The following is a 25,041-nucleotide window of genomic DNA, read 5'->3' as shown; positions in this document are numbered from 1 at the left end:
ACAACCTAAGGCTTGAATATTTTCTTGAGTGATTTCACTTTAAGATGTGCTGAGCATGTTACTCGTTTCTGGTTTTCTACCTTTGGGTCTTTGCACATTTCATTATAATATTGGACTTTGTCTTTTCAAGCTGCCTGTTGGTATTTTCTGTTCAGTTCCTTGACTTCATCCTTTCTTCCATTTAGCTACACTACAATTAAGAGCAAGTTTCAGAGTCTCTTCTTTCTTTCCTGTCTTTTTAATGACCATTGCCTTTTTCACGAATGATGGACTGTTCTCCCACAGTCCATCAAGCCTCCTGTCACTATTGTGTAATGTGTCAGATGTGTTCCTGAGATGGTCTCAAAATTCAGATGGGAGAGATTCAAGGTTGCACTTTGGCCCTCCTGGGCTTCATTTAATTTTCTTCAGCATTCACCTGAACTTAGATATGGGCAATCAATGGTCTGTTCCACAGTCATCCCTGGCCTGGTTTAAGCTGCTGGTATTGAGCAGCTCCATCTTCTCTTCCCACAGATACGGTTAATTTTATTTCTGTGTATTCCATCTGGAGAAGTCCATGAATATAGTCACCCTTAGTGTTATTGGAAAAGGTATTTGCTATGAACAAATTAGTTTTGCAAAATTCTATCATTCAATATCCAACTCTGTTACTATTACCAAGTTCATATTTCCAACTACCGTTCCTTTCTCTTTGTTTCCAACTTTTGCATTCTAATCACCAATAGCTATCAATGCATCTTGTATGCAAATTCAATCAATTTCCAATTGAATTTATTGGTAGAATTCTTGAATTTCTTCATCACCAAATTTCATGGTTGGTGCATAAATTTGAATAATAGATGTATTACTGGATTTCATTAAAGGTGGATAGATATGCAGGGCAGCACTCACTAAAATTGCGTAAAAGCTATGCTGGGCGGAGCTTTCATAGTACACATTTTTCCCACGAAGTGAGCATCTAGCAACTCGCTCTGAGTTAGTGTACCCAGTGGCATCACCTGGGAAGGATCTGTCTGGTTAGAATGAATTTTTTTGGTCTAAAAGCGGTTTTGCTTTTTATGGTCAATTCAAGGAAACAGCTTGCAGCCATGAAATTTGGTTTCCTGCTCAGGAAAAATGCAGCAGAAACTGTTGTGATGTTGAACACAGCTTATAAGGACAGAGTAATGAGAAAAACACAAGTGTACAGATGGTTTTCTCATTTCAAAAAAGGTGAAATGTCGATTGATGACAAACCTCATTCTGGATGTCCGTCAACTTCCCGAATGAATAAAATGTCAACAAAATTCGTGCACTTGTGCTCAAAGACCAACAATGGACCATGGAAGTGATGGGGACATTATCTGGACTATCATGGAGCTCAGGGAGTGAGAACGGTTGCTGAAAAATGTGTGCCTTGGGTTTTAACTGACCAGGAAAAAGAGCATCAAGTGGAAACATGCCGTGCTTTGAATAAACAGCTTGGAAGCAACCCAGACTGTTTCTCCAAGGTCATTACTGGGGATGAGACATGGTGCTATTATGAAGACCCCAAAGGCAAACAGCAAACCAATCCAGTGGGAGACTTGATTGAACATCACTTCACCCCCCAAAAAAGTTTGTCAAGTGAAATCAAAGATCAAGACGATGTTCATTTGCTTTTTTGATGTGAGGGCAATAATGAATTTGGAGTTCATTTCCACTAGGGCAGACTGTTATTCAAGCTTTCTATTTGGAGGCTCTGAAAAGGTTGAGTTACAGTGTGTGACCAAAAAAGGCCTAATTTGTGGCAGACGCAGGACTGGGTTTGCCACCATGAGCGTGCACCTGCTCACGCAGTCATCTTACTGTGCCAGTTCTTGGAAGAAACAGCTTGCCTCTCTTGCCCCATGCACCTTACTCATCTGACCTCATCCTGTGTGATTTCTTTTTGTTTCCAAAATTGAAGAGGGACCTGAAAGGACGGTGATTTGATGACATAGAAGGGATGGAACAAAAGCAAGCAAGGTACTGTCAGCCGTCCAAACAGATGAGTTTGAAAAATGTTTCCAAAAATGGAATCACAAATTTGAGAAATGAATTAATGGAGAATACTTTGAAGGTGATAGGTTTTTATGTAAGAAAATTTAGATACATGGTTCTGAAAATTTTTTCTCGTTTTTTGTGGGTTCTTCCTCACAGTCCTATCACAGACAAGTATTGTACTTTAAGAGTGATCTTATAATATCCTTTCTTACAATCAATACAATGCCATTCTTCTTGATTGTGGTATTCCTGGCATAGTAACGCATATGATTTTCTGATTCCAAATGGTCAAGACCATATTGATCTTTATGCATTCTATTTCTTTTTTGAACACCTGATTTTCCTAAACTTATACTTCACCTATCCCAAGTTCCGATATTTAACAGATTTTTGCAGCTGTTCCTTAGCTTGAGTCATGCCCTATCAGTGAATGAAGATCATAAAGACTCTACTCCCACAATCTTTACTCTTCAGTCACCAACTCCAAGAAATCAGTACCTCCTCAGTCACACTTTGAATGCCCTTGGACTTGAAGACCCCATCTTTCGGCACTATCTCCAACAACCTTCTGCTATTCATCAGGCCCTCAGTATCTGACAGCATTTCAAAACTATGCATCGGGTTTGAAGCAGGTATTTCCTCCAGAGGGGGCAGCCAATTCCTCATTCGTTATATGTGCTTTGTATAGAAGCGCTGCTGAATCCATTTCATGTTGGGTAATCCTACTGGCATTTGAAATACCAGTGACATAGCTTCCAGCATCACAGAAACACCCAAGCCACCCCCGTACGGCAAACTGACAGACAAGGGATGGCTTCCTACAGGAGTAGAAATCTTCATCTTGTCCCACCCAATAGCTGGTGGTTTTGAGCTGCTGACCCCATAGCTAGCAGCCCCACCCAGTACCCACTACATCACCAGTGCTCTCGAAATATAACAAAGGAAAAGCTACCTTCTCAAAGTAGAGCCCACTATAATGACCTGGATGGAGTAAAGACTTAGAGACCTTCATTCACTGATGGGGCACAACTCAAAATGAGAAGAAACACTTTCAAATATTTATTAGTAATTGCAACTTGGGATGTACAATGTATCAACTTAATTAAAAAAATTGAAGTCTTCAAAAATGAAATGGTATACATAGATTGGTATCTTTATTATTTGACAGGTTCACACAGAAACCTCCAACTTGTGAATCCTAAAAACAGTTAAGGAATTGTACCTCTTTCGAGGAACCATTTGCCCAAATATAAGGTTTTTATGGTTAACGATGTCAACAGAATAACGTATGTGCTCATCTTGCCTGCAAGAGCGTTTGTCTAGTTGCAACCACAATGTATGACGTGATGCACACCATTGGTGCCCAAGCACTATTGTGGGCATAATTAATGCAGATATTGTTCTCTAAGCAAAATGCCAATTCTGCTTGTCACCAGCAAATACCGATAAAGGGGTTGTGGTTGGAGAAAAAGGGAAGTTTTTACCTTGCTAACTGCTCAGTGGGGGCTGCCATGCCGTGTAGATTTTTAAAGCCACACATGCTCGATCAGCAAGTTGAAAATTTCAAATCAGTCTCACTGTTCTCTCGTAGTTGGTCATTTGCAGGGCTATTTGCACACGTACGCATGGCACATGCTACTGTTTCAATTCACAGCGTGGCCTCATGGGAAGACACAGCAATGTCCAAGTCACTGATTCATCTGGAAATGCTCACATTTCATACTGAAGTAGACATCTTGGTGCTATATGTTAACATGGTGACAGCATCATACAGCCCCCAAAAAGTTTTATGAGGCACTAATGAAAACTGAAATTTATCAACATCAGTTATTATTCACTGAGTCTTAGAAAGGACTGTTGAGAGGCTTTTAAATCAGTAAATTTAATGTTCACAAGAATTTTTTTTTTACATTCCCAGCCTTTTCTATCATGATGATGGAGAAAAGCGTGATACATTTTACCCTGCAGAAGTAATGAGGCAAAACACACTTTTTCCAGAAAAATCACAGTTTCACAATCATCTAAGGGTGACCTCACAGCAGTTCCCAAGTATTTAAACAGTTACTCCATGGGTCAGGCGCCAGCACTCAATGGCAACCTCCACCAAAGGGTGAGCAGGAAGAAGCCCGGTTAAATTCCAGAAGACGGGAAGCGCTAAAAAGAGCAATGCTTCTGAGCGGCAGGTGGTTCGGTTCGTTACAGGAAGGGCTGGAAAGGCAGTTCGATCATCTCTGGAGAAAATGTGAAGCTGTAAAAGACTTTTTAAGAAGAACTTACATAATACGGTTTCAGCAAATTTAAGTCTGAGAATGTTGCTAGATGAAAACGGCCAAAAGTCTGACTCGAGCAGCAATGACAATCATCTAGAAAAAGAGAGCCCACAGACCAGAAGGAGAGTCGAAAGGTAGATGTAATTCTGAGCACACTTTATTTCTAACTCAAATATGGGTTGTGTCTCAGTAGGTGATGAGGAATTGGAAGAGAATAGAATTTGTTTTAAAACAACATAATGGCACATTTGTTTTTCTCTCTCTTTTAATGATGTAAAGCTGGCCTCTATGTGCCCACTCAAAGGTTCTGGTTTTAAAATAGGATGAACAGGCTCTCTAATCCTCTGATGGAGAATTTCTGGTGCTATTTTTATCCCACTCGTGGATGATTTCCCCTCAATCCCTGCCTCACACCTTTTCAAAGCCTAAATATGCAGATTAGAGTATATTCCAGGTATATGCTAGTTGCTCATGATGTCCCCAAGTGTGTCAGATTAGGGATCTGCTACATCGGGTACTTTAATGGCTGACTTTTCAGAAGCAGAGTCTTCCAAGATATGTCTGGTTCTCAATCAAATATATTGACCAATTGCCCCACCTGGGGACTCTGCCAGAGACCCAAGCAGCGCATTGGGTTAGGAGTTGGGATCTGAGGTAGTTAGTTTATTGTGCCAACCTGGCCAATAAACACATCTCTTGCTTTGTGATGGACCAGGGTGCAGCTGCCTCAGTCAGTCCCCTGCTTTACCTGGCAAGGCTCACTTCCTACAAGACATCCCTAAGGAGAAGCCACATAGACCTACCCTGATGCAACCCTGGGTGCTGAAGCAGCCGTGTGGAGACCCCTGCCAACGCTGACATGCTTACACATTCACTGACTTGGCTTTTCTCCTGCAGTCGGCATCACTACAGCTGTTTTGTGAGATGGAGGAGGACTTTGTGGATCGGTGTCGGGTATATGGGTTAATGTTGAACTTTGGGTTTGGGCCGTACTGGGTTGGGATGTTTTATTGATATGCACTTAACCTTTATATAAAACATACCTGAGTTTCTGTGGATTTCTTTCTCTAAAGTCCCCAGACTAACAAAGGACCCTAACCACTAGGCCAGCAGTTTGAATGGCCACCTTACCCTCAGGAGAAAGACGGAGGTTTCTACTCCTTTAGAGAGTGACGGTCTCTAAAATCCAGAGTCAGCTCAACGCTGTGCTACCGGGTTACTCTGAGTCAGCATTAGCTCCATGACAGTGAGATTTTGTGGGGATAGAAAGGTGGAGAGGGGGGTGGTAGGTAATCCTGCTAGGTACACACCTCCCTACCTCCTGGCATGGATTCTATTCTAGCTCACAGTGACCCTGGAGGATGAAGTGGAACTGCCCCTATGCGGTTTTGAAGCCGTAAGCCTTTATGGGATGAGAAAGCCTCTTCTTCTTCCCAGGGAACCGCTGGCAGAGTCAAACTTGGCCTTGTGGTTAGCAATCCAACACATAGCCTACTAAGCCACCAGAGAGCCTTGGCTGAGTTGGTGCTTCGTATTTGTGAGTCTGGGAGCAGTGGGAAGGAATGGACATTTGAGTTGCACAATGAGCCATAAGTAAGAAGAACACACGTGGAAATAGAGAGGAGGTGACCGTGAGCTCGGGTTAAACACGTGACCCACGTTGGGGAGCATGCGCAACAACACAGCCAGTGTCCTCAGGGTGTCTCCTGTGCCAGCACCCATGCTCAGTGCTTTACAGAAGGCACCGTCTCCCTTGCTTTTTTAAAGTTGACTTTATGCCAGTTTCCTTTTATGCGTCCTCTATGTTAGCTAAAGCCAGCTTTAGCTAACAGATGAAATTTCTAACATTTTTGCTTTTATCAGAAAGTGGGTAGAAGGTGAAACAAGGGTTCAGGGTTTCTTCGACCGCAGCCTGTTTAAGAGGCAGTGGGTGCCCAAGCAGCAAAGTGAACCCACTGCTCCTTCTGCAGGAAGGGGAGCACTGGTGGCATAGTGCTTGCGAGGGAGGCTGCCAGCCACGACATGGGCAGGTAGAAATCACCCGCGGCGCTACAACAGACACACAGGCATTTTCTAGTCCCATGAAGAGTTACAGTCTCAGGAACTCACAGGGGGGCAGTTCTACCCTGTCCTAAAGGGTCACGACAAATCAGTATCGACTTGATGGCAGTAAGTTTGCTTTGGGTTGGCCCCTGGGAGTTATAGCAGAAGCTTAGCATCAAGCCACCTGGCTTTGAACACCGAACGCGGGTGGTAATTCTAGTCTTATGTGCGACTTGGTTCTGTGGATGCCCGACAATGTCGCCAGCATTAATGAATGGTACCTGCCTTTCTGCTTGGCACCATTTCAGCTCGCGAGCATTTTCATAGTAATGATCTACTTTTGGATAGTGGAGAAAACCTGTATCTCATTTAGTCTTTGGATCAAGTATTAGGTGGTAAAGATCATTCCTATCAGGGGAGACCAGTCCTTGGAAAAGATATTATTCTTTGTAACGAGGAGGGACAATGAAAAAGTGTAAGACCCTTGATGAGCTACATTGCCACTGTGGCTGCAGCTACGGGCTCAAACTAAACAGCGGTGAGGATGGCACAGGACGGGCCGTGTTCTGTTCTGTTGGGCACAGGGGGGATGGGGTGGAAATCCACTCCAGGGCACCTACCAGCACAGCATCATTTGAGAGGGAAGCAAACCAGTCTCCTGAGACCCTGACGGACGTGTTCAATTCAAGGCCTCAGCATGAGTGGATGGGAAATGGAACCCAGAGTCCCAGAGACCTCTGGGGGTCAAATCTATGCTCTGTAGCACCCGCTACATCGTCTCACCTAGAGTGAGGGAGGGAAATACTTAACTTCCAATCATTGAGTGAGAAAACACTATATATAAGGAAAATAAACAAAAATACCCTAAGCCATCTTTGAAATGCCTTCTGCCTGGTTTTCTTTAAAAGTTCTACCCTGGTCCTTTTAAAGAATGAAACCATTACTCATTCCCATTTTCTGGCCAGGAATAACCTGTGAAATCGGTCATGCTTCTGAACTGAACGGCAAGGGCTAGCTTCTGTCTTATAGATACCCAAACGGGTGGATTTCTCGAGGTTACAAAGATGCCAGCCTCAGATTTTTCCCCATTTCCCTACTCTCTGCTGAGTCTCTGGGGTTGCATTGCCTCTGTCTTGTTCCACATGCCAGGAAAAGTGTTTCCAGCTGATGGATTTGGGCGACTCGACAGCGTGGGCTACTAGAGGTTAGAAATCTCAGAAATGAAGATTGCACATGTGTCTGAGAGTCATTGCTCACAGGAAGAAAGCTGAGAAATTCCCCCCCTGGGGCTGGGAGCAGTGAAATCAGAATAAAATGTAACTGGTGGCCTTGTTGCTCTCTCCTTCCTCAGCTTTGTGGCAGCACTGAGGGATCATCAAAGGGACAAAGGGATCATCTCTCTGAATAGCCTGTGCAGGGTGTTGGTTTCAAACACAGTTTCCTGAGTGCCGACCCAAACCTCACTTGCTGATTTAGGTAATGGCCTGGAAACCTGGACATTAAATAACTGCTTTTGGTAATTTCTAGCAGGGAATTTTGGGAAACTCTGATCCATGGCTCTCAATAGACATTGCCTAGCCATGATTTAGGAGGTGCATTTATAATATTTCAAAAAAGATGTTACAAAGTAAAAGAAGAACACCTTAGTGAAGAATTTGGAGCAAAAACTTAATTAAGGAGGGTAAAGGTACTAAAGAGAAGAATGCATTTCAGGGGGAACATATATTTCCAGGGGAGCATGTAAATCTTATAAAGTTCTAGACATACAAATTTATAACTCTGGATATATAAGTTCCTAGGGAAACTTGGGTATATATCTAAGAAGACAATAGACTGCATATTCTTCAGTTTTATTTTGCTATTGTGAATTCAGAGAGAATTTAACTGAAATAATAACAAATAATTAATACTGGCATTCTGCTTAATATGTGGTAGACTTTGTTCAAAGGTGTCCACATTTGTCAACTCTCATATTAGCTTTTAAATTTTCATGAAAGCCCTATCATGTAGATACTATTTTTATCCTCATTTTCAGTTGAGAAAAAGAGGCACAGAGATGTTGAGTAACATCTCAAAGATCATGCAGCTAAGCAAGTGGTATAGCAGGGACTTGAAAAAACGCATCTGCCTGTGGAGTCTCTGCTCCCTATAAATCTTATTTTGTATGGCAATCAGCATGTCCACAAACCACATTCTGCCCGTAGCTTCAATTATAATGCTAAAGTCTCTTTTATTTTGTAGGAAAATAATAATAGTTGTGGTTGGCTTGGTATAGCTGTTAACATGTGCTAAGCAGACACCACAGTACTACACCAAGCAGGTCTTGTGAATTGCCCAGTAAAGTGTGCATGCTTGGGTGCAGTTTAAAGACAGGGAAACCGAGGCTCTTTCTTGAGATTCCTAGTGATTCCCTGTCTTCTCACAGATAGCAGGTGGTAGAATGTAGGTCTGTCTGACTACAATCCCATTCTCTGACCTGGCTGCATTCGTTTCTTATGGGACCAGGATTGATACTAACTGGAGTGGAGGCTCAAGGGCCTCTATTGCAAGGGCCATGGCTACCAAAATTAAGTTGCAGTATCTACCTTTAAAGATGCCATGGAACTTCCAAATCACAGAGGAAAGAAAAAAATAAAAAGGTATGGGGATAGGGAACAGGAAGGGTGAGAGGCACTGACCGAGAAAAGCAAAGATGTGTGTGGCTGTGCTGGCCATGTCAAAGGAAGATAGGTAAGCATCCTTGAAGTGGTACTGGATTTAACACTGGGCTGCTCATCTCCAGGTTGGTGTTCAAATCCATCCGGCACTCCTCAGGAGAAAAATGTGGAAGTCTGCTTCCATAAGCTTTCACTGTCTTAGAGTGTGAGTGTAAGTCAGAATTGACTCGCTGACACCAGGCGTTACTTGTTGTTAAAGTACCCTGGTGATCCTCTCATGGAGCTGAGCTTGCCAGGGAATTGTGGGCGTGGTGAGTACGAAATGATATGAATTGAAATCTGAATGCCAGAAAAGGCAGATGGCACTGTGATTCAACCTATGGTCTGCCCTACCATCCTTACCCAAGTCCCAGGTTGCAAGGTATTACAAAGATAGTGTGGGCGTTTCTTAAGGAGAAATATTTTGGAGACAGGCAGGGTCTTCCTGGGGGGGGGGGGGGAAATGTCAAGAAACAGAATGTAGTGTCATATGGCTGATATAAATGCACTTCCTGAGCCAGTCAGGGTGCGATGTAACAATGATGAGAAATACAACTTTCCTCTAGTTCCTAAAGGTTTCCTCCCCGCTCCCACTACCATGACTCGAATTCTATCTTGCAAGACTGGCTAGACCAGAGGAGGTACACTGGTACAGATAGGAACTGAAAATACAGGGAATCCAGGACGGATGAGCCCTATAGGACCAGTGGTGTGAATGGCAAAACAGGGAGGGTAAAGGGAGAATGGGTAGGAAAGAGGGAACCGATTACATGGAACTGTGTGTGACCTCCTCCCTGGGGGACAGACAACCGAAAAGTGGATGAAGGGAGACGTCGGACAGGGCAAGATATGGCAAAATACCCATTTATAAACTATCAAGGGCTCATGCGGGAGGGGGGAGTGGGGAGGGAGGGGGAAAATGAGGACCTAATGTCGGGGGTTTCAATGGAGAGAAAATGTTTTGAGAAACGATGTACAAATGCGCTTTACACAATTGATGTGTGTATGGATTGAGATAACAGTTGTATGAGCCCCTAATAAAATGTTAAAATAAATAAATAAATAAATGCACTTCCTCTCTTCTCTTACAGAAAGGCAGCATATGGCAGAGTTTTGGAATACAGGATTGAAGGCCAGACAGTTGAAGCCCAGCTCGGTGACTTTGGGCAAGTTATTTAACTTCGTTAAACCTAAATTTTCTCCTCTGTAACTTGAGAATAATAATACCGTTTCCCCCAAAATAAGACAGTATCTTATATTAATGTTTGCTCCCAAAGATGTGCTTGGTCTTTATTTTCAGGGGATGTCTTATTTTTCCATGAAGAAGAAAACTATACACATTTATTGTTTATTGTTTTATTAAAAAAGACCCTTGGGCTTCTGTCTGCTCCAGCTGCAGCCAACAGCGCCCACCACTATGGTCCAGAGTCCAGAGTTATGGTAGCTTTGGGGGGGCTTATTTTGGGGGAGGGCTTATTTTGGGGGAGGGCTTATTTTCGGAGGGATGCCTTTTATTTCAGTGAGAGGAAAAACTGTAAGTAGGTCATATTTTCAGGGAATGTCTTACTTTCGGGGAATCAGGGTAGTTGTTTCTGGGTTTGTGGGGGTTAAATGAAATAATGAAGTGCTTAACAGTGCCAAAGGAAGATAAATTGTACCGGTTGTTTTCATTAGAGGCCCAATATCAGATGAAAAACTGATATTGGCACATTGTTCCCACTCATAGCCACCTCAGAGGGTTTCCTAGCCTAAAATCTCAGCTCGCCTGTCCTTGCTCCCATGGGTTCAAATCGCGCACCTTTCAGTTAGCAGCCAAATGCTTGACGGTTGCACCACCAGGGCTCACCAGCAGATACAAGTGCTCTCTGAAGCCCAATGTTTCGCAACGTGTTTCTCTTCAGACTTCTCTGTCCATTACACCTGGGCACAGTCCGGGACCCACTCAAAGCTTCTAGAACCACTTGTTCCCCTCTTCCATTTTAACCTTACTTTCCTTGTCTCTTCCCCGGAGAGAGCAATAGTCACTACCTCACAAAGTGACCAAAAAGATGTAATGAGCTACCTTGTGAAAGCATTTCAGACAGTGTAAGCCCATAAACTGTCATGTTGTGTGTTTTTAAGTCTCATCTGAAGCTTCAAGTGGGCTGTTTCTGGCACAGAACTCTCTTGGGGTCTAAACTATTCTTTTCACCCATTGAAAACATGGCTTCTTATAAATTATCAGGGTTATTCTTAAATGAAAGACACTTTGGTGGCATGATAGGTGGCTCAGTGGACTGCTAATAGCAAGGTTGGTGGCTCCAACCCAGAGTTGTTCTGTGGGTGAACGATGAGGCTTTCTGCTTCTACAAAGATTGACAGCCTTGGAAACTCAGGGGGTCGGTTCTGTTCTGATCTACAGGGTCATTGTGAGTTGGAATTGGTTCCGTGGCAGTGAGGTATTTTATTATTATTACTATTCTGAAATCATCTCAATCCCTCTAGCGGTCACTTGGTAACTGGTTTAACTTGGTACCATAGTCTTGTAACAGGGGTGATTACGAATAAGTCAAAGGAAAGACAAGTTAAATCAAATAAACGCTCAGCCCTTGGTTCTACGGATCATTTTTAGTGTCCATTAACAGTCATAGGCTGCGAGGCTTCGCCGCTGGGAGGCAAACAGCCACAAACCTAGCTACGACCACTCGAGTCATCTGTAAATGAGGGACAGGAATGGAAGACCTGCATTCCTCAAGGTGATGTTCCTACAATATGAGGAAACGCATTCATGATTCAGTGGTCCACCATCTTGACATTAGCATCATCTGGGAAGTTTCCTAAACATGTTGTGGTCTCACCGGCCATCAGACACAATTGCAGACATTGTGAATTAGGATCCATGCCAGAGTTTGCTAGATCGCTAGTGGTTTGGTTAGTTTTGATGCTCCCGGGGTGATTCCACTGTGAAGTCATTCTCAAGAAATGCTCTTCTAGAGCAGCAGTGAAGTCTGGGATAGAAGTAGAAAAAGAAAGGATGGCTTGAGTGGAAGGATTGGTTCCATTGTCTATAAGACTAATGTCCACCATTAATGGCTCACTTAGCTGCTGCCAATATCTAATGGTGAAGCAAATTAGCTCAGATGTAAACAGTTTATTTATATATACATATTCCCATACATTTATTAGTATCCCAGGCAATGTTCTAAAAGCTAATTAAAATGAAAAATAAGCCATCCTACATGTAAATACACATGCAATGCTGCCAGTTAATTGCTGGAAATTTTCATTTGTCCACATCCCCATGTGAAAAGATGGCTTTTTCCCCCAAAGTACTAACCCGTGCAGCTTTTGAAAATGTGTGCAGCTTCACCACTGAATCTGACAATATCCCAATCACACTAATTGATGAATATGAAGTTAGTATAGATGTTCTCTGGTCACCAAGCATTCAGTCTTGGGTTGTATAAATAATGGAGGTGCTGGGCATTCTAGCTTTTTCCAAGGCCTGATAAAGAGAAGAGGTGTTTCTCAATCTCCAAAGAGAGGTACTATTTGAAGTCATAAGTGCCGATGACCTCATCATTAGACCACAAGACTATTTCTACAAGGCCTTCAAGTCCTTCCCCCATTATGGTCCAAAGGCATAGATCTACCTGCATATATTTATAGGTTTAGTATTAAGGTAGCAGATGGACATTGGGCCTCCTCAAGTACTCCCTCAACCCAAGAACACTTTGTGTTATTAAACTGGCATTCCATGATGCTCACCTTCCCGACACGATCGCTGAAGACAAAATGGGTCCATAAGCAAATGTGGTGAGGAAAGCTGATGGTGCCTGGATATCAAAAGTTATAGCATCTTGGGTCTTAAAGGCTTGAAGATAAACAAGTGGCCATCTAGCTGAGAAGCAACAAAGCCCACATGGAAGAAGCACACCAGCCTGTGTGATCACAAGGTGTCGAAGAGAACAGGTATCAGGCATCAAAGAACAAAAAATCATATCATTGTGAATGAGGGGGAGTGTGAAGTGGGAACCCAAAGCCCATCTATAGGCAACTGGACATCCCCTTTCAGAAGGGTCTCAGGGAGAGACAAGCCAGTCAAGGTGCAGTGTAGCAACGATGAAACATACAACATTCCTTTAGTTCTTTAATGCTTCCTCTGACACTCCCTTCCCCCACTATCATGATCCCAATTCTTCCTTACAAATCTGGCTAGACCAGAGGATGTACACTGGTACAGATGGGAACTGGAAACACAGGAAATCCAGGAAACATGAACCCCTTAGGACCAGTGGTGAGACTGGTGATACCGGGAGGGTGGAGGTAAGGTGAGGGTAGAAAGGGGGAAGCTATTTAGAGGATCTACATATAACCCCCTCCTTGGGGGATGGACAACAGAAGAGTGGGTGAAGGGAGCCGTCTGACAGTGTAAAACATTACAAAATAATAATAATTTATAAATTATCAAGGGTTCATGAAGGAGGGGGGTTGGGGAGGGAGGGGAAAATGAGGAGCTGTTACCAAGGGCTCACGTAGAAAGCAAATGTTTTGAGAATGTTGATGGCAACAAATGTGCTTAACACAATTGATGTACGTATGGATTGTGATAAGAGTTGTACAAATCCCCAATAAAACGATTTTAATAAACATAAATGGCAAAAAATAAAAGATGATATAGTTTAAAGAAAGAAACCTAAAATAGAAAAATAAGAACCCATCTCAGAAGGACAGTTTGAATGCGAGGCTTTAATTTTACACAAATAAAATTCAGACAAGTAAGCAAACAAAAACAAAGGGAGTTCTAGAATGCTTCCCCTACACCCTCCCCCAGTTCATCAGCATTATTCTGAGATTCACTTATTGGCACCTGTTGAAATGGAAAGGGAGCATATTCAAGAACAACATACTCATATTTCCTTCCAATAAGTTACCACCCGCCACCCAGCCAAAGGGAAATCTGAGCGAATAAAAAATCAAGACATTAGCATATATGAATGTATTCTTACTTTATCACTTACACCTATTTCTTTCTCCTGTTATTTCCTCTGTGAATAACTTTTTCTTATCTTCAGAAGAAGTATTGATAGGGTGGAGGTTATAAATGCACTTAAGAAAAGCATCTGATTAAAATCTGATTTATTATGTAAGGTGATATAAAAAATTAAATTTATATGTATGCATATATACACACACACATTCATATATATGCACACAGAGACACACATGAGGGAGTTTCAGAAAGTTCAGAGATGTGGGAAAAATGTTATTAAAACATGGGATTTTCCATAAACATTGTGAAGGCTGCTAACCACAAGGTCAGTTGTTCAAAACAACTCGCTGCTCCTTGGGAGAAAGATGAGGCAAGCTGTTCTCATAAAAAGTGACAGTCTCAGAAAGTCGCAGGTCTCCCTGGTTCTACAGGGTTGCTATGAGTCAGAATCAGCTTGAAGACAGTGAGTTTGACTTTGAGATGCGTAACTTTTATGAAAGGATATGAACTTCAAATTTTATTAGCATATATAGCCTATCTTTTATTAGGGCAGAGAAGTCCCTTCTTTTACTGGGCTTTGTAACTCCAATTTCAAGAAAAAGATGTACTGGGATATCAGTCTTGCATACTCTACACACACACACCCACAAATAGAGAACTAAAGAGTCTAATATGCACAGCTTTGTGATGGAACCATTCACAAGGATCAGCAGTTCTTGTATAATTAAGAGGTGGTTTTGAAAAACCCTTCGATCAGTCTCTCTCATAATGAATGAATGGGAATGAAAGGTTATGTAACAATTTGTATTTCATGTCAATACATATTTGCTGAAGTTCAACACATTCGAAAAGTATTAAAGTAAACTTGTATTCCTTGCAAATGAATCCTGCCTGTAAGAAAGAATTTCATATGTATTTGAATAAATCATTATGATTGATGATAAAATATTTATGATACAAATTTTAAAATTGCTGTGATCAGTCACTTGGTACCATTGGTCATTAACCAATATAGTCACAGATTAAGGCCAATTTTGGCCTGCCCGGTTTCTGAGTGATCGGTCTCGCTCAGCTGATTCTATTATTGACAGCTCTTGTTCCATTTAAATCCTCAATTTCTTGGGGATTTGCCAAGACTCCCTCTCACACTGGTTTCCATCGGTTGTCAATTAACACTGCCTTTTTCATTGCTCCTCTAAATGCCCTTGTTGGTAAACAAAAGCTGTCATTTCTAGAATTGCATGCACGTGTTTGCACATTATTATTACAAACAAATCCAGGTTCCTGCTCAGAATATTTGCAAGCACCACCTTCCAAAGGCAAGAGGCATCCTTCCTTCAGATAAGAGCGAAGAAAATAGGAGCACCCGTACACCTTTGGAAACACTCAAAGATATAATGGATGAATGAATATTTGTTTAAACAATGGAACAAGTTTTAAAACTTTGATTTGCGGCTTGAGTTTAACCAAATTGAGAGAAGTATCAGAACCTATGTGGCAAAAATTGCAAAGTGAATTACAGAAATTACTGGGGCAAATTTGATGGCAGAGTTCCTTTTGTCTGTGTGTAGAAGAAGAAAAGTGATGTCAAAACTTTGCAAGAATTAGAGCTTATTTGTTTTCATGAGCCCATATTTAAGACCCGACAATATACTCTTAGATTAATGTGAGGAATAATTGTTCTCTTTTTTAAATGTCTTCCCATTTGTTTCCTTTTGAATGTTTTTTTATAGTATCTGTGCCCATGTGTACACACGCATGTGTTTGTTTGTTTTTGTCTTATTCTGTGAAATACATAACCACTGAATATATCTGCAGAGTGCCAAGGAGCAGCCTGGGAATGCTAATGATTTTTAAAAATCATTTTATTGGGGGCCCATACAACTCTTATCACAATCCATACATCCATCAATTGTGTCAAGCACATTTGTATATCCGTTGCCCTCATCATTCTCAAAATATTCGCTCTCCACTTAAGCGCTTGGTATCAGCTCCTCTCCCCGCTCCCCACTTCCTCATGAATCCTTGATAATTTATAAATTATTATTATTATTTTGTCATGTCTTCCACTGTCTGATGTCTCCCTTCACCCACTTTTCTGTTGCCTGTCCCCCAGGGAGGGGGTTATATGTAGATCCTTATAATTGGTTCCCCTTTCTACCCCACCTTCGCTTATAGCAAGCCTTCAATTTTCCTTACACAGTGCTAGGACTTCCGCCAGTCAATTCTCATTTCTAGCCAATGAAAGAGCAAAACACATCCTAGCCCGGGAAGGGGTACCAAAGCAAATCTACATACTTACATGGCTGTCCTTGTGTTGTATAAGCTTTGGATTCAGAGTAGCTTCTTTCGAGAATAATCTTCCAGAACATTGCATTTCCTCGTTTCTCTGGTAACTATTTTTGATTGGTTGGTTACTGGTTTAGTTCTAACTGTACCACTAAAGCAGTCATCTAGATAGCATCAGTAGAGGGTAGCTATCAGTCAGCCAAGTAAGTCAGGAACCCTTTAGTTTTCCCATTGATTCTATTTTATATAATTCACACAGCATAGAATTCAATAGTTCAATCACATCACGATGTGTTGTACAATTATCACCACAAGCAATCTCAGAGCCTTTTCTTCATTCTGATGCTCATCACTATTAGCTCCCCTTCCTACAGCCCCTGCCTTCCCCCTGAGGAACCATTAACCCAATTACCTTCTCTGCAGATTTACCAATCCTGGATTTCATATGCAGGAAAACAGTTTTTAAAAAATCAAAACAACAATAATAACAAAGTAAAACACAAAGAAACTTCAATAGAAAATAAAGCAGAAAAGAGTGAAAAGTAGGGCAACTTTAAAATGGGTCAAAAGGGGGATGAAATGATAAGGTGTTAAATTTCAACCTAACTGCTCCTGCAATAATCCACTTTCCAATGGTATGATTTTGTTTTCTCTAACCTTTGATACCATACAAATAAGCACTGTGCGGTTGTTAGAACCCGAGCCTCTGTCTCCTCACTTGAGAACTGCAGATGATATTTATTCTCAGGATCAGTGTGAAGCTAAAGGCCCCAAATGACCTAATCCAGATGCTGCAACCTCAAATGGATGCCATCTATTGCCGATGAGTTGATTGCAACGCATTATGACAGCATAGGACAGCGTGGAACTTCTCCATAGGGGTTCGGAGACTAAATCTTTATGGGGATAGACAGCCTCATCTTTCTTCCATGGAGTGACTGATGAGTTTATGCCACCAACTTTCTGGTTCACAGCCCAATGCTTAACCACTGAGCCACCAGAGCACCTTTGAGTGCATATGAGATTCAGGAAATTAACAAATAAATAAATAAGCTAAAATTGTCAAAGTGGAGGCAGCAGAGAGTGGCAGAGACTAAGGTCAAGTGAAAAGCATGAGCTATTTCTCAGTGGAGTGGGGCCGACTACTCAATGACTCCCATGAAGGCTTGCCGCTCCAGTGCTGCAAATCCTTCTGAAATTATTTTAACCCCAAAGAAACTAGAAATCTGGATTTTTCTGTGTGTGTAGCCTGTAAATAATTGGAATTTTGGAGAACAGTGTAGTGGGGCTAGCCCACCAGACAGCTTGAGAGCTTGTGGTTGAAGACATCACAGGAATGGTCAGGGAACTGATTCCATCTCATTGCAACCTGGTGTGTCCAAAAAACTTCTGCACAGAATTGTCCATGGCTCATTTTTGTAAGTAGATCACAGGTGTTTCTTCTGAGGCACTTCAGAGTTGGACTAACCCATATAAGGTGTATTAGGTTGGCAAACTAAAGAAACAAATCCGTTGACATTCATTCCTCTATGTATCAGAAAGTGCTTTATATCACTAAGCAATTCTATGTCCATTCAGTATCCCAGCCCAGTCCAATCAAGGCTATAAGTTCAAGACCAGTCCATAAGTCCCACACACGTCCCTAAGTCCCTTTTCAGACTCGCACAGCTGCATGCAATGTTGCAGGGTGCCAGAAGATTATGGACCGGTGGGTGCCAGGTTATGTAGATCCAATGGTGGTGGCCACATCCCAGGGCTGGAGCAGGTCTTTGAGTGGCTCGCCAGAGAAAGGTGAAACAGAGAGAGAGGGAGGCCAGCCTCCAGGGAGTCCTTTATCTAGGCAGCCCTCTACTCAAGCTGCGGCCCGACTACAGGTTAGACTCTGCCCACATGTTCCTACGGGAGCCATGTTGGCACAGAAAACCTAACTATCACAGAAGGTATGTCGTAAAAGTACCTCCTTATTTCTCCAACGTTAACCAAATATGGGATAAAAATAATCAAATTTAAGTCATTTAAGATGCCCTTATAGGTTTAGAACAGGTGAAGATAGGTGATCATAGAAGCAGGAAGTGGGTGAGTATTCATCCATTTCTGAAATACCAGCAAGGTCACCAATGGTCTTGCCAAGCCCCAGGCATCCCTGTAGAGAATAATCTTATGGAATTTAGGGCACCCCTAGATGCTGGTGGTGGCATGAGGGTACCTAGCCAATTGAAAACATGCAAGCCAGTAAGAACAAGATTGTCATGGACTCTGATCTAGACAAACAGAGAATAGTCTGCCATGCCCAACCTCAGAGTTAATGAGCTCTTTGATGAAGAGAGCCAGGTGGGTTTAGAGCAGGACTGCCAACGTGTGGTGTTCCTCCAGGTCTGTCTGCTCAAAGGGCCACTTTTACTCGTGGATAATCACATGACAACTTGCCCAGTATGAAACTGGCAGCTGATACAAAATAGCAAGGGAAGGAAATGTCAGGGCATAATACAGTGTAGACTTGTTGTTGGGCAGAGGCAAACTGAATTGGAAAACCACAGTTCCGGGAAGCCACTGGCAAGGGTGAATTCATACAATGGAATGATACAACCGATCAAATGGAAACAAACAGATGCAGCACCGATGACTTCGATGATTGGGGTGGGGTGAAAAAAGAGTGGAAGACGCAGAAGAACAGCCTCAGCAGGAGCTGCACCCAGGGCCACTCCTGAGGGAACAGACAAAACGTATTTGAAAGATGGTCTAGGTTTATAAAGGACGCTCATGTGCAAAGCCCCAGTCTTTCCTCAGGCAAATCCCTCACTGGCGTTGGGAATGGATTTGTTTGACTTCAATCTCGGGGAGGAAATATCGGTCCTTCAATGTGTGAAGTTCACAGTTGGTATATCCTTTCCATTTTAAGTGGCACATAGCCCTGACCAGTTATGGAGTACCAACCTATTGCTGTTGGGTCAATTCTAAGTCACAGTGACCCTGTGGGCCAGAGAGGGCTGCTCATGAGGGTTCTAAGGTTGTGTGTCTTTGCTCCTACAGAGTGGCTGTGGTTTCAAATTGCTGACTTTTCAATTGGCAGCTGATGGCTTCACTCCTATGTCACCCAGGCTCCTTTAGGGTCGTCACCATTCCCACCCACCCACTGCAATCCAGCATAGTTGATTCTGACTCATTGTGATCCTATCAGCCCAGGACAGAGTCAAACTGCTCCATAGGGTTCCGGAGACTGTAAATCTTTATGGTCGCCGATGAGAAGAAATAATTGATACCATCTGTCCCTGCCATGGGGTCGTTCCTGACTCGTAGTGACCCCATAGGGCAGAGTAGAACAGCCCCTGGGTATTCTGAGGTGGTAAGTCTCACAGGAGTCAAAGGCTCCAGCAGTTTCCCATGAGAAAGCCCCTAATGGTTTCCAACTGCTGACCACGCAGTTAGCAGTTCACCTTGTAACCCACTGTGCCCCCAGGGCTCCGCCAGACCTCCCCGGCCACTGAATTGCAAGCACCATGACAGAATGGGAGTCATTTTTGTCTAATGATTTATTTCTGGCCCCTTACACAGTACTTGACATACACTAGGCAGAGGAAATATTTGAAGAATGAATGAATAAGTAAATGAATGAAGCCCAGCCATAAGCCTAATAATGGTAGCTACTACGTAACGAATGCCTAACACGCGCCCACTCATGAGATGCCTATTCTACTTCTATAAAGGAAGACGTGTGCTTTTCACTTTATAGCTAAGGAAATGGAGACTCAGAAGGTGTGAGTAACTGAACTAAAGTCATGTGATTAGCAATTGCAAAAATGAGAATTGCACGCCTGTCTAGTAAATGTAAAAATCACAGTTCTTTCTCTCTACCTTTCAATTCAGCTTCGACCAAATAAGCTCATGGAGACTTACTGGGGCTAGTCAAAGAAGTAGGTCCTAGACTCTAAGCCTTGGCCCGTTTATCACACCACAAGCCCATATCTGCTCTGCTTGCCTCACAGAAGCCCAGACAAAGAATACCTTTCAAGCACGTCTTACACAGCAGCCACCAGCAGACCTCTGGCTGTGTAATAAATGTTGATGTCAAACCTACCAGAAGAGACAGAAGTCATTTCATTTTACATCAAGACACACAAGTCTCCATCTGGAAGATCACATCTGCCCATCTTAATTCGAGGCCAGATTTTCAAATCAGACTCTGATGAGAGGGAAATGCTTGTCAGCATTCAGACTGAAAATTCAGGTCACTCTGCTCAGCAAACATTCATTTCGTTAGGGCATCTCTCATGAATAAAAGCGAATGGATTCTGCAAACAGGTAAAGCCCATCCCTGCACATGTTCAGTTGCTTGTTGGACAGGAAGAGAAAACCACTGAGGAAAACTGAAACACAAGAAGGAAATGTACTATGACTCATGGAACCTCAGGGCAAGAAGGCAACTCAAGAAGAGGCCAAAGATGAAGTTGCTCATCTGTCCTGCAGATTAGCTTTCTCAAGCCCACGCACATCACGCTGTGATTAAGCCAACCGATTCAAGAGACCAGCCAGATGGAAGTAGAAATTTCAAATTCCTGATGGTCAGAGAAGGGTCCTATTCTAAGAACATGGTGCGTGTATTGGATATGGATAAAGCAATCTCTGGGATTTAGGAAGTTCAAGTGTGAAGGGGGGTTGGCCCCAAACAAATTAAACTAGTCTCAGTTGTCCTCTGTATTGCTCTCTGTATCCACAGAGTTGATTTCTACTAATGGTGACCCTGCACATATCAGAGTACAGCTGTACTCTAAGAATTTTCAAGGGCTGAGCTATCAGAAATAAAATCACCAGCTTTTCTTCGGAGCCACCGCTGGGTACACACTTCCATCCACTTGTTTAGCAGCTAAAACCATTAGCTTTATATACCCTCCAGGAACTACATCGTTATCCACTTCAATACATATAAACAAAACAAAAAGTTCAAACCCATTGCCCATGAGTCTGTTTCAAGTCATATCAACTGTATGTGGGACAAAGTAGAACTGAGTTCCACAAGATTTTCTTGGCTGATACAGATCACCAAGCCTTTCTTCCACTATGCTGCTAAGGGGCCAGAGGGATTGAACTACCAATCTGCTAGTTAGTAGTCAAGCACATACTGTTTGCTTGGCCCATTAAAAAGAAAATGTGTCTACTCTGTACAATCCTATGCGAAGATGGAATTGGGAGGGAGAGCTTACTGATTGTACATGCTTTAACAGATAATTGTGCACCACAATAATTTGACTCTGTGCACGCTGGAATTCAGTATGCCTTGAAGGAATGACTATTGAAAACCCCACTTTTCCATATTATATAACCCCACCTGTGTGTTTCTAAAGTTCTCCCAATATGCCAGCACCACATTAAGCATGCACCTTCTGTACTGTATTGATGAAAGGCACTTATTTCCACGTATCCTAGTTATTAAGCTACCTGTGCTTTCTTGCGAGATAAATGCTCCCATCTCTGCTAAGAGCTCCTCCTCAGCCTCTTCACATTATCTCATTGATCTCAGACACTCCATCTCTATCCATTCTTTATGGGTCACATTACTTTCAACACCTCTTATCTCCCTGCCTGCAAAACCATTCTCCAGTGTACGAGTAACAGAAACGCGTTATCTCCAACCACCTTTATCCCATGGAGATGGCATCACGGACTTCCCATAGGCTAATCACATTTCAGAATAATTGCATTTGGGATACATTTATCTGGTGCTGATCTCATCAAAACAGAATCTTTTAATAAGAAGATCCTCTTTTGACATGACCCTCCCAAATTCCACCACCCCCCCTTGCCTTGTTCTCACTGGAACTCTAAACCTTTAGACATAAAGAATCTTCCTCTCTCCCACTTTCATTCAGCTTGCTGATCAGCCCTTGTTAACAAGGATGGGAGCTTGCTTTTGTTCTTAATAGGACTGGTTTGTAGTGTATATCCTATGCTGGACAGTGAGATTAATATAACATGGCGTCTGTCCGGACTTTCTATCACCTTGCAACTAATTTTTAAACCTATTTTGTTAAAATATAGTGACTTGAAATTGTCGGTTTTGGCACATTTGGATGCTTTCAACAAGTATGTATTATGAGCTTACATAAGTCATTGAACTAAAAAGAATGAAAATGAATCAGATGTTGTCCCTGATTTTATAGAAATCACAAACTGTATGTCCTATGTCTAAATAAATGCAATCAGCTCCCCCACATCCAGGTAAAGGCAATATCAGATTAATGTATAGACCATTTCCAAGGACCACTATGAATAATTTCTTAGTGTTAAACTAAAATCACTAAACCATTATGAAGGCTGCTTTATCATTCTTCATATTTTCAACCAACAATTGCTAATGTATTTTTGAGTGCCTCTTGGTATTGGATTTTGAGCCAAACACGGTCTACACATGTAGGGGATATGAAGGTGTAGCTGAATTTGAGACTGTGCTGTGACCTGCAAGAGAAGCTGTGGTGACACAGACAGGTATTTGACTGCTAGCCAAGGGCTGCTGGTCTAAACCCACCACAAGACATCTGGGGAGATAAGCTTAGCGACCTGCTTCTGGAAGGTCCCACCTTTAAAAACCCCAAGGAGAATCATACCATAGTGAATGAGGGGGAGAGCAGAGTGGAGACCAAAGCCCCTTTGTAGGCCACTGGACATCCCCTTGCAGAAAGGTCTTGGGGAGGAGACAAGCCAGTCAGGGTGCGATGTAGCAACAATGAGAAATACAACTTTCCTCTAGTTCCTAAATGCTTCCCCATCCCCCCACACACACACACCCCACTATCATGATCCCAATTCTACCTTGCAAGTCTGGCTAGACCAGAGGATCTACACTGGTACAGATAGGAACTGAAAATACAGGGAATCCAGGGCAGATGATCCCTTCAGGACCAGTGGTGTGAGTGGTGATACTGGGAGTGTAGAGGGAGAGTGGGTTAGAAAGGGGGAACTGATGACAAGGATCTACATGTGACCTCTTCCCTGGGGGACAGACAACAGAAAAGTGGGTGAAGGGAGATGTTGGACAGGGCAAGATATGACAGAATAATAATTTATAAATTATCAAAGGTTCATGAGGGAGTGGGGAGGGCAGAGGGAGGGGAAAAATGAGGACCTGATGCTGGGGGCTTAAGTGGAGAGCAAATGTTTTGAGAATGATGAGGGCAATGAATGTACAAATGTGCTTTACACAATTGGTGTATGTATGGCTTGTGGTAAGAGTTGCATGAGCCCCTAATAAAATGATTTTAAAATATTAAAAAAAAAGGAGCTGTCCTTCTCTGCACATATGGCATCATCAGGAATCGGGATGAACTTGACCACACCTGAGCACACCACTGGGGTTAAAGTACTTGACTGTTAACCCGGAAGTCGTTGATTGACATCCACTGGCTTGGCTGTAGGAGAAAGATGTTGTGATCTCCTCCTATAAGTATTTCAGTCCTAGAAACCCTTTTAGGCAGTTCTGGTCGGTCCTCTAGGGTTGCTGTGAGTTGGAATCAACTTGATGGCAGAGGGTTGGGTTCGGATTGTATAAGCTAGGCAATGATTCATGGATCATATCTAGCTTCTCTTTGGAAATAACATTATCTTGGAAAAGCTCCTGATTTGTTTACATTTTATACATGGCTATTTTTGAACTACCATGGCCCCGTGAGTATGCCTCCAAACAGTCCACATGGCTCACACTGCCTGAACAGTTGACTTTAACCCAGTAGAGAAACCACAGCTCACCTCGATAAAGAAGGCTAATAAGTTTAGTCTAGTTTATGTTCCACTGCTAACCTGAAGGTCATTGGTTGGAACCACCTTGGCGGCCACAGTTGTTTTGGTTTGTACAAAATCAACATCCTAAAGCATAAAGGATATTTTCTACCCACAGCACTTCTACTCAGGCACTATTTTTCTCCTATTTCATGTGAAGAGGCGAAGACCCACCTCACTCACTGCCATCGAGTGGATGCTGACTCAGGCAGCCCTCCAGGACCAGGTAGAACTATTCCTGTGAGTCACCTAGGCTGTCACTCTTTACAAGGGAGGGAACCCCTGTCTTTTTCCCTATGCACCAGCAGTGGTTTCAAACCACAGACCTTGCAATTAGCAGCCCAGTGCATAACCACTGTGCCACCAGGACTCACAACCAAAATAAATGGCAAAACAGGAAATGAGTAGTGCTGGACTGACTCTGGAAATCCACCTCAGGTAGTTCTTTGTGTGTGTCTGGTAGCTGTGGTAGTGGCTAGTGAATTGTTTTACATCCTTACTAATCTCATTTGTAAAAGTTGACATTCTTTGTAGCATTCCATTGCATTTCACCTGTACAGAGATTCAGGAGGGGTGCTATAAGCATGAGCTAGCCTGGTGAGCTCAGGTGAGACTGGCTAGGCTGTAGAGGTATTTCCTACCACCATCAGATCAGCGTTGGGTTGCTGCGCAAAAAGAGGATGCTTCAAACCCATCAAACACTCCACGTGAGAAAGTTGAGGCTCTCTGCTCCTATAAATATTTTACAGCCTCGGAAACCCAATATAAGACACCTCTGAACAGAATAAACTCAATGGCAGTAGGTTTAGTGGGGGGTAGGGGTTATCCTCCTCCCTTGAAGATCCTGTCAGATAAGCATTGAACTGCTTACCCCAAGATTAGTGCTTCAAACTTACCAAATGTTCTGAGGGAAAGTATCTGAAGCCTCAGAAACCCTGGGTGGCAGTTACATAATCTCTTGTCAAATCACGAAGGGGTGGGGTCTAGCCTGTCAATC

The 25,041-nt window shown here is 42.7% G+C and overlaps 1 protein-coding gene across 3 annotated transcripts in view; it reads left to right on the top strand.

Annotated features, from left to right (window-relative positions):
* The window catches only part of TAFA1 (TAFA chemokine like family member 1), a 686,648-nt gene that overhangs the window by 454,307 nt on the left and 207,300 nt on the right, over positions 1–25,041 (top strand). For 2 of the 3 annotated variants that reach the window (XM_045289970.1, XM_045289971.1), the window contains one exon: positions 10,108–10,182. The exons of the other annotated variant lie outside the window; for it this stretch is intronic. In XM_045289970.1, coding sequence (XP_045145905.1) covers positions 10,108–10,182 — 75 coding nt within the window. The remainder of the gene's footprint in view (positions 1–10,107; positions 10,183–25,041) is intronic. 3 annotated transcript variants of the gene reach the window in all.

The sequence above is a fragment of the Echinops telfairi genome, unplaced genomic scaffold, assembly GCF_000313985.2.
Source record: "Echinops telfairi isolate 266 unplaced genomic scaffold, ASM31398v2 ScPeMD7_31;HRSCAF=116, whole genome shotgun sequence".
NCBI lineage: Eukaryota > Metazoa > Chordata > Mammalia > Afrosoricida > Tenrecidae > Echinops > Echinops telfairi.
Note: the sequence above shows the minus strand (reverse complement) of the source record. Positions and strands in the feature narration are given on the sequence as shown.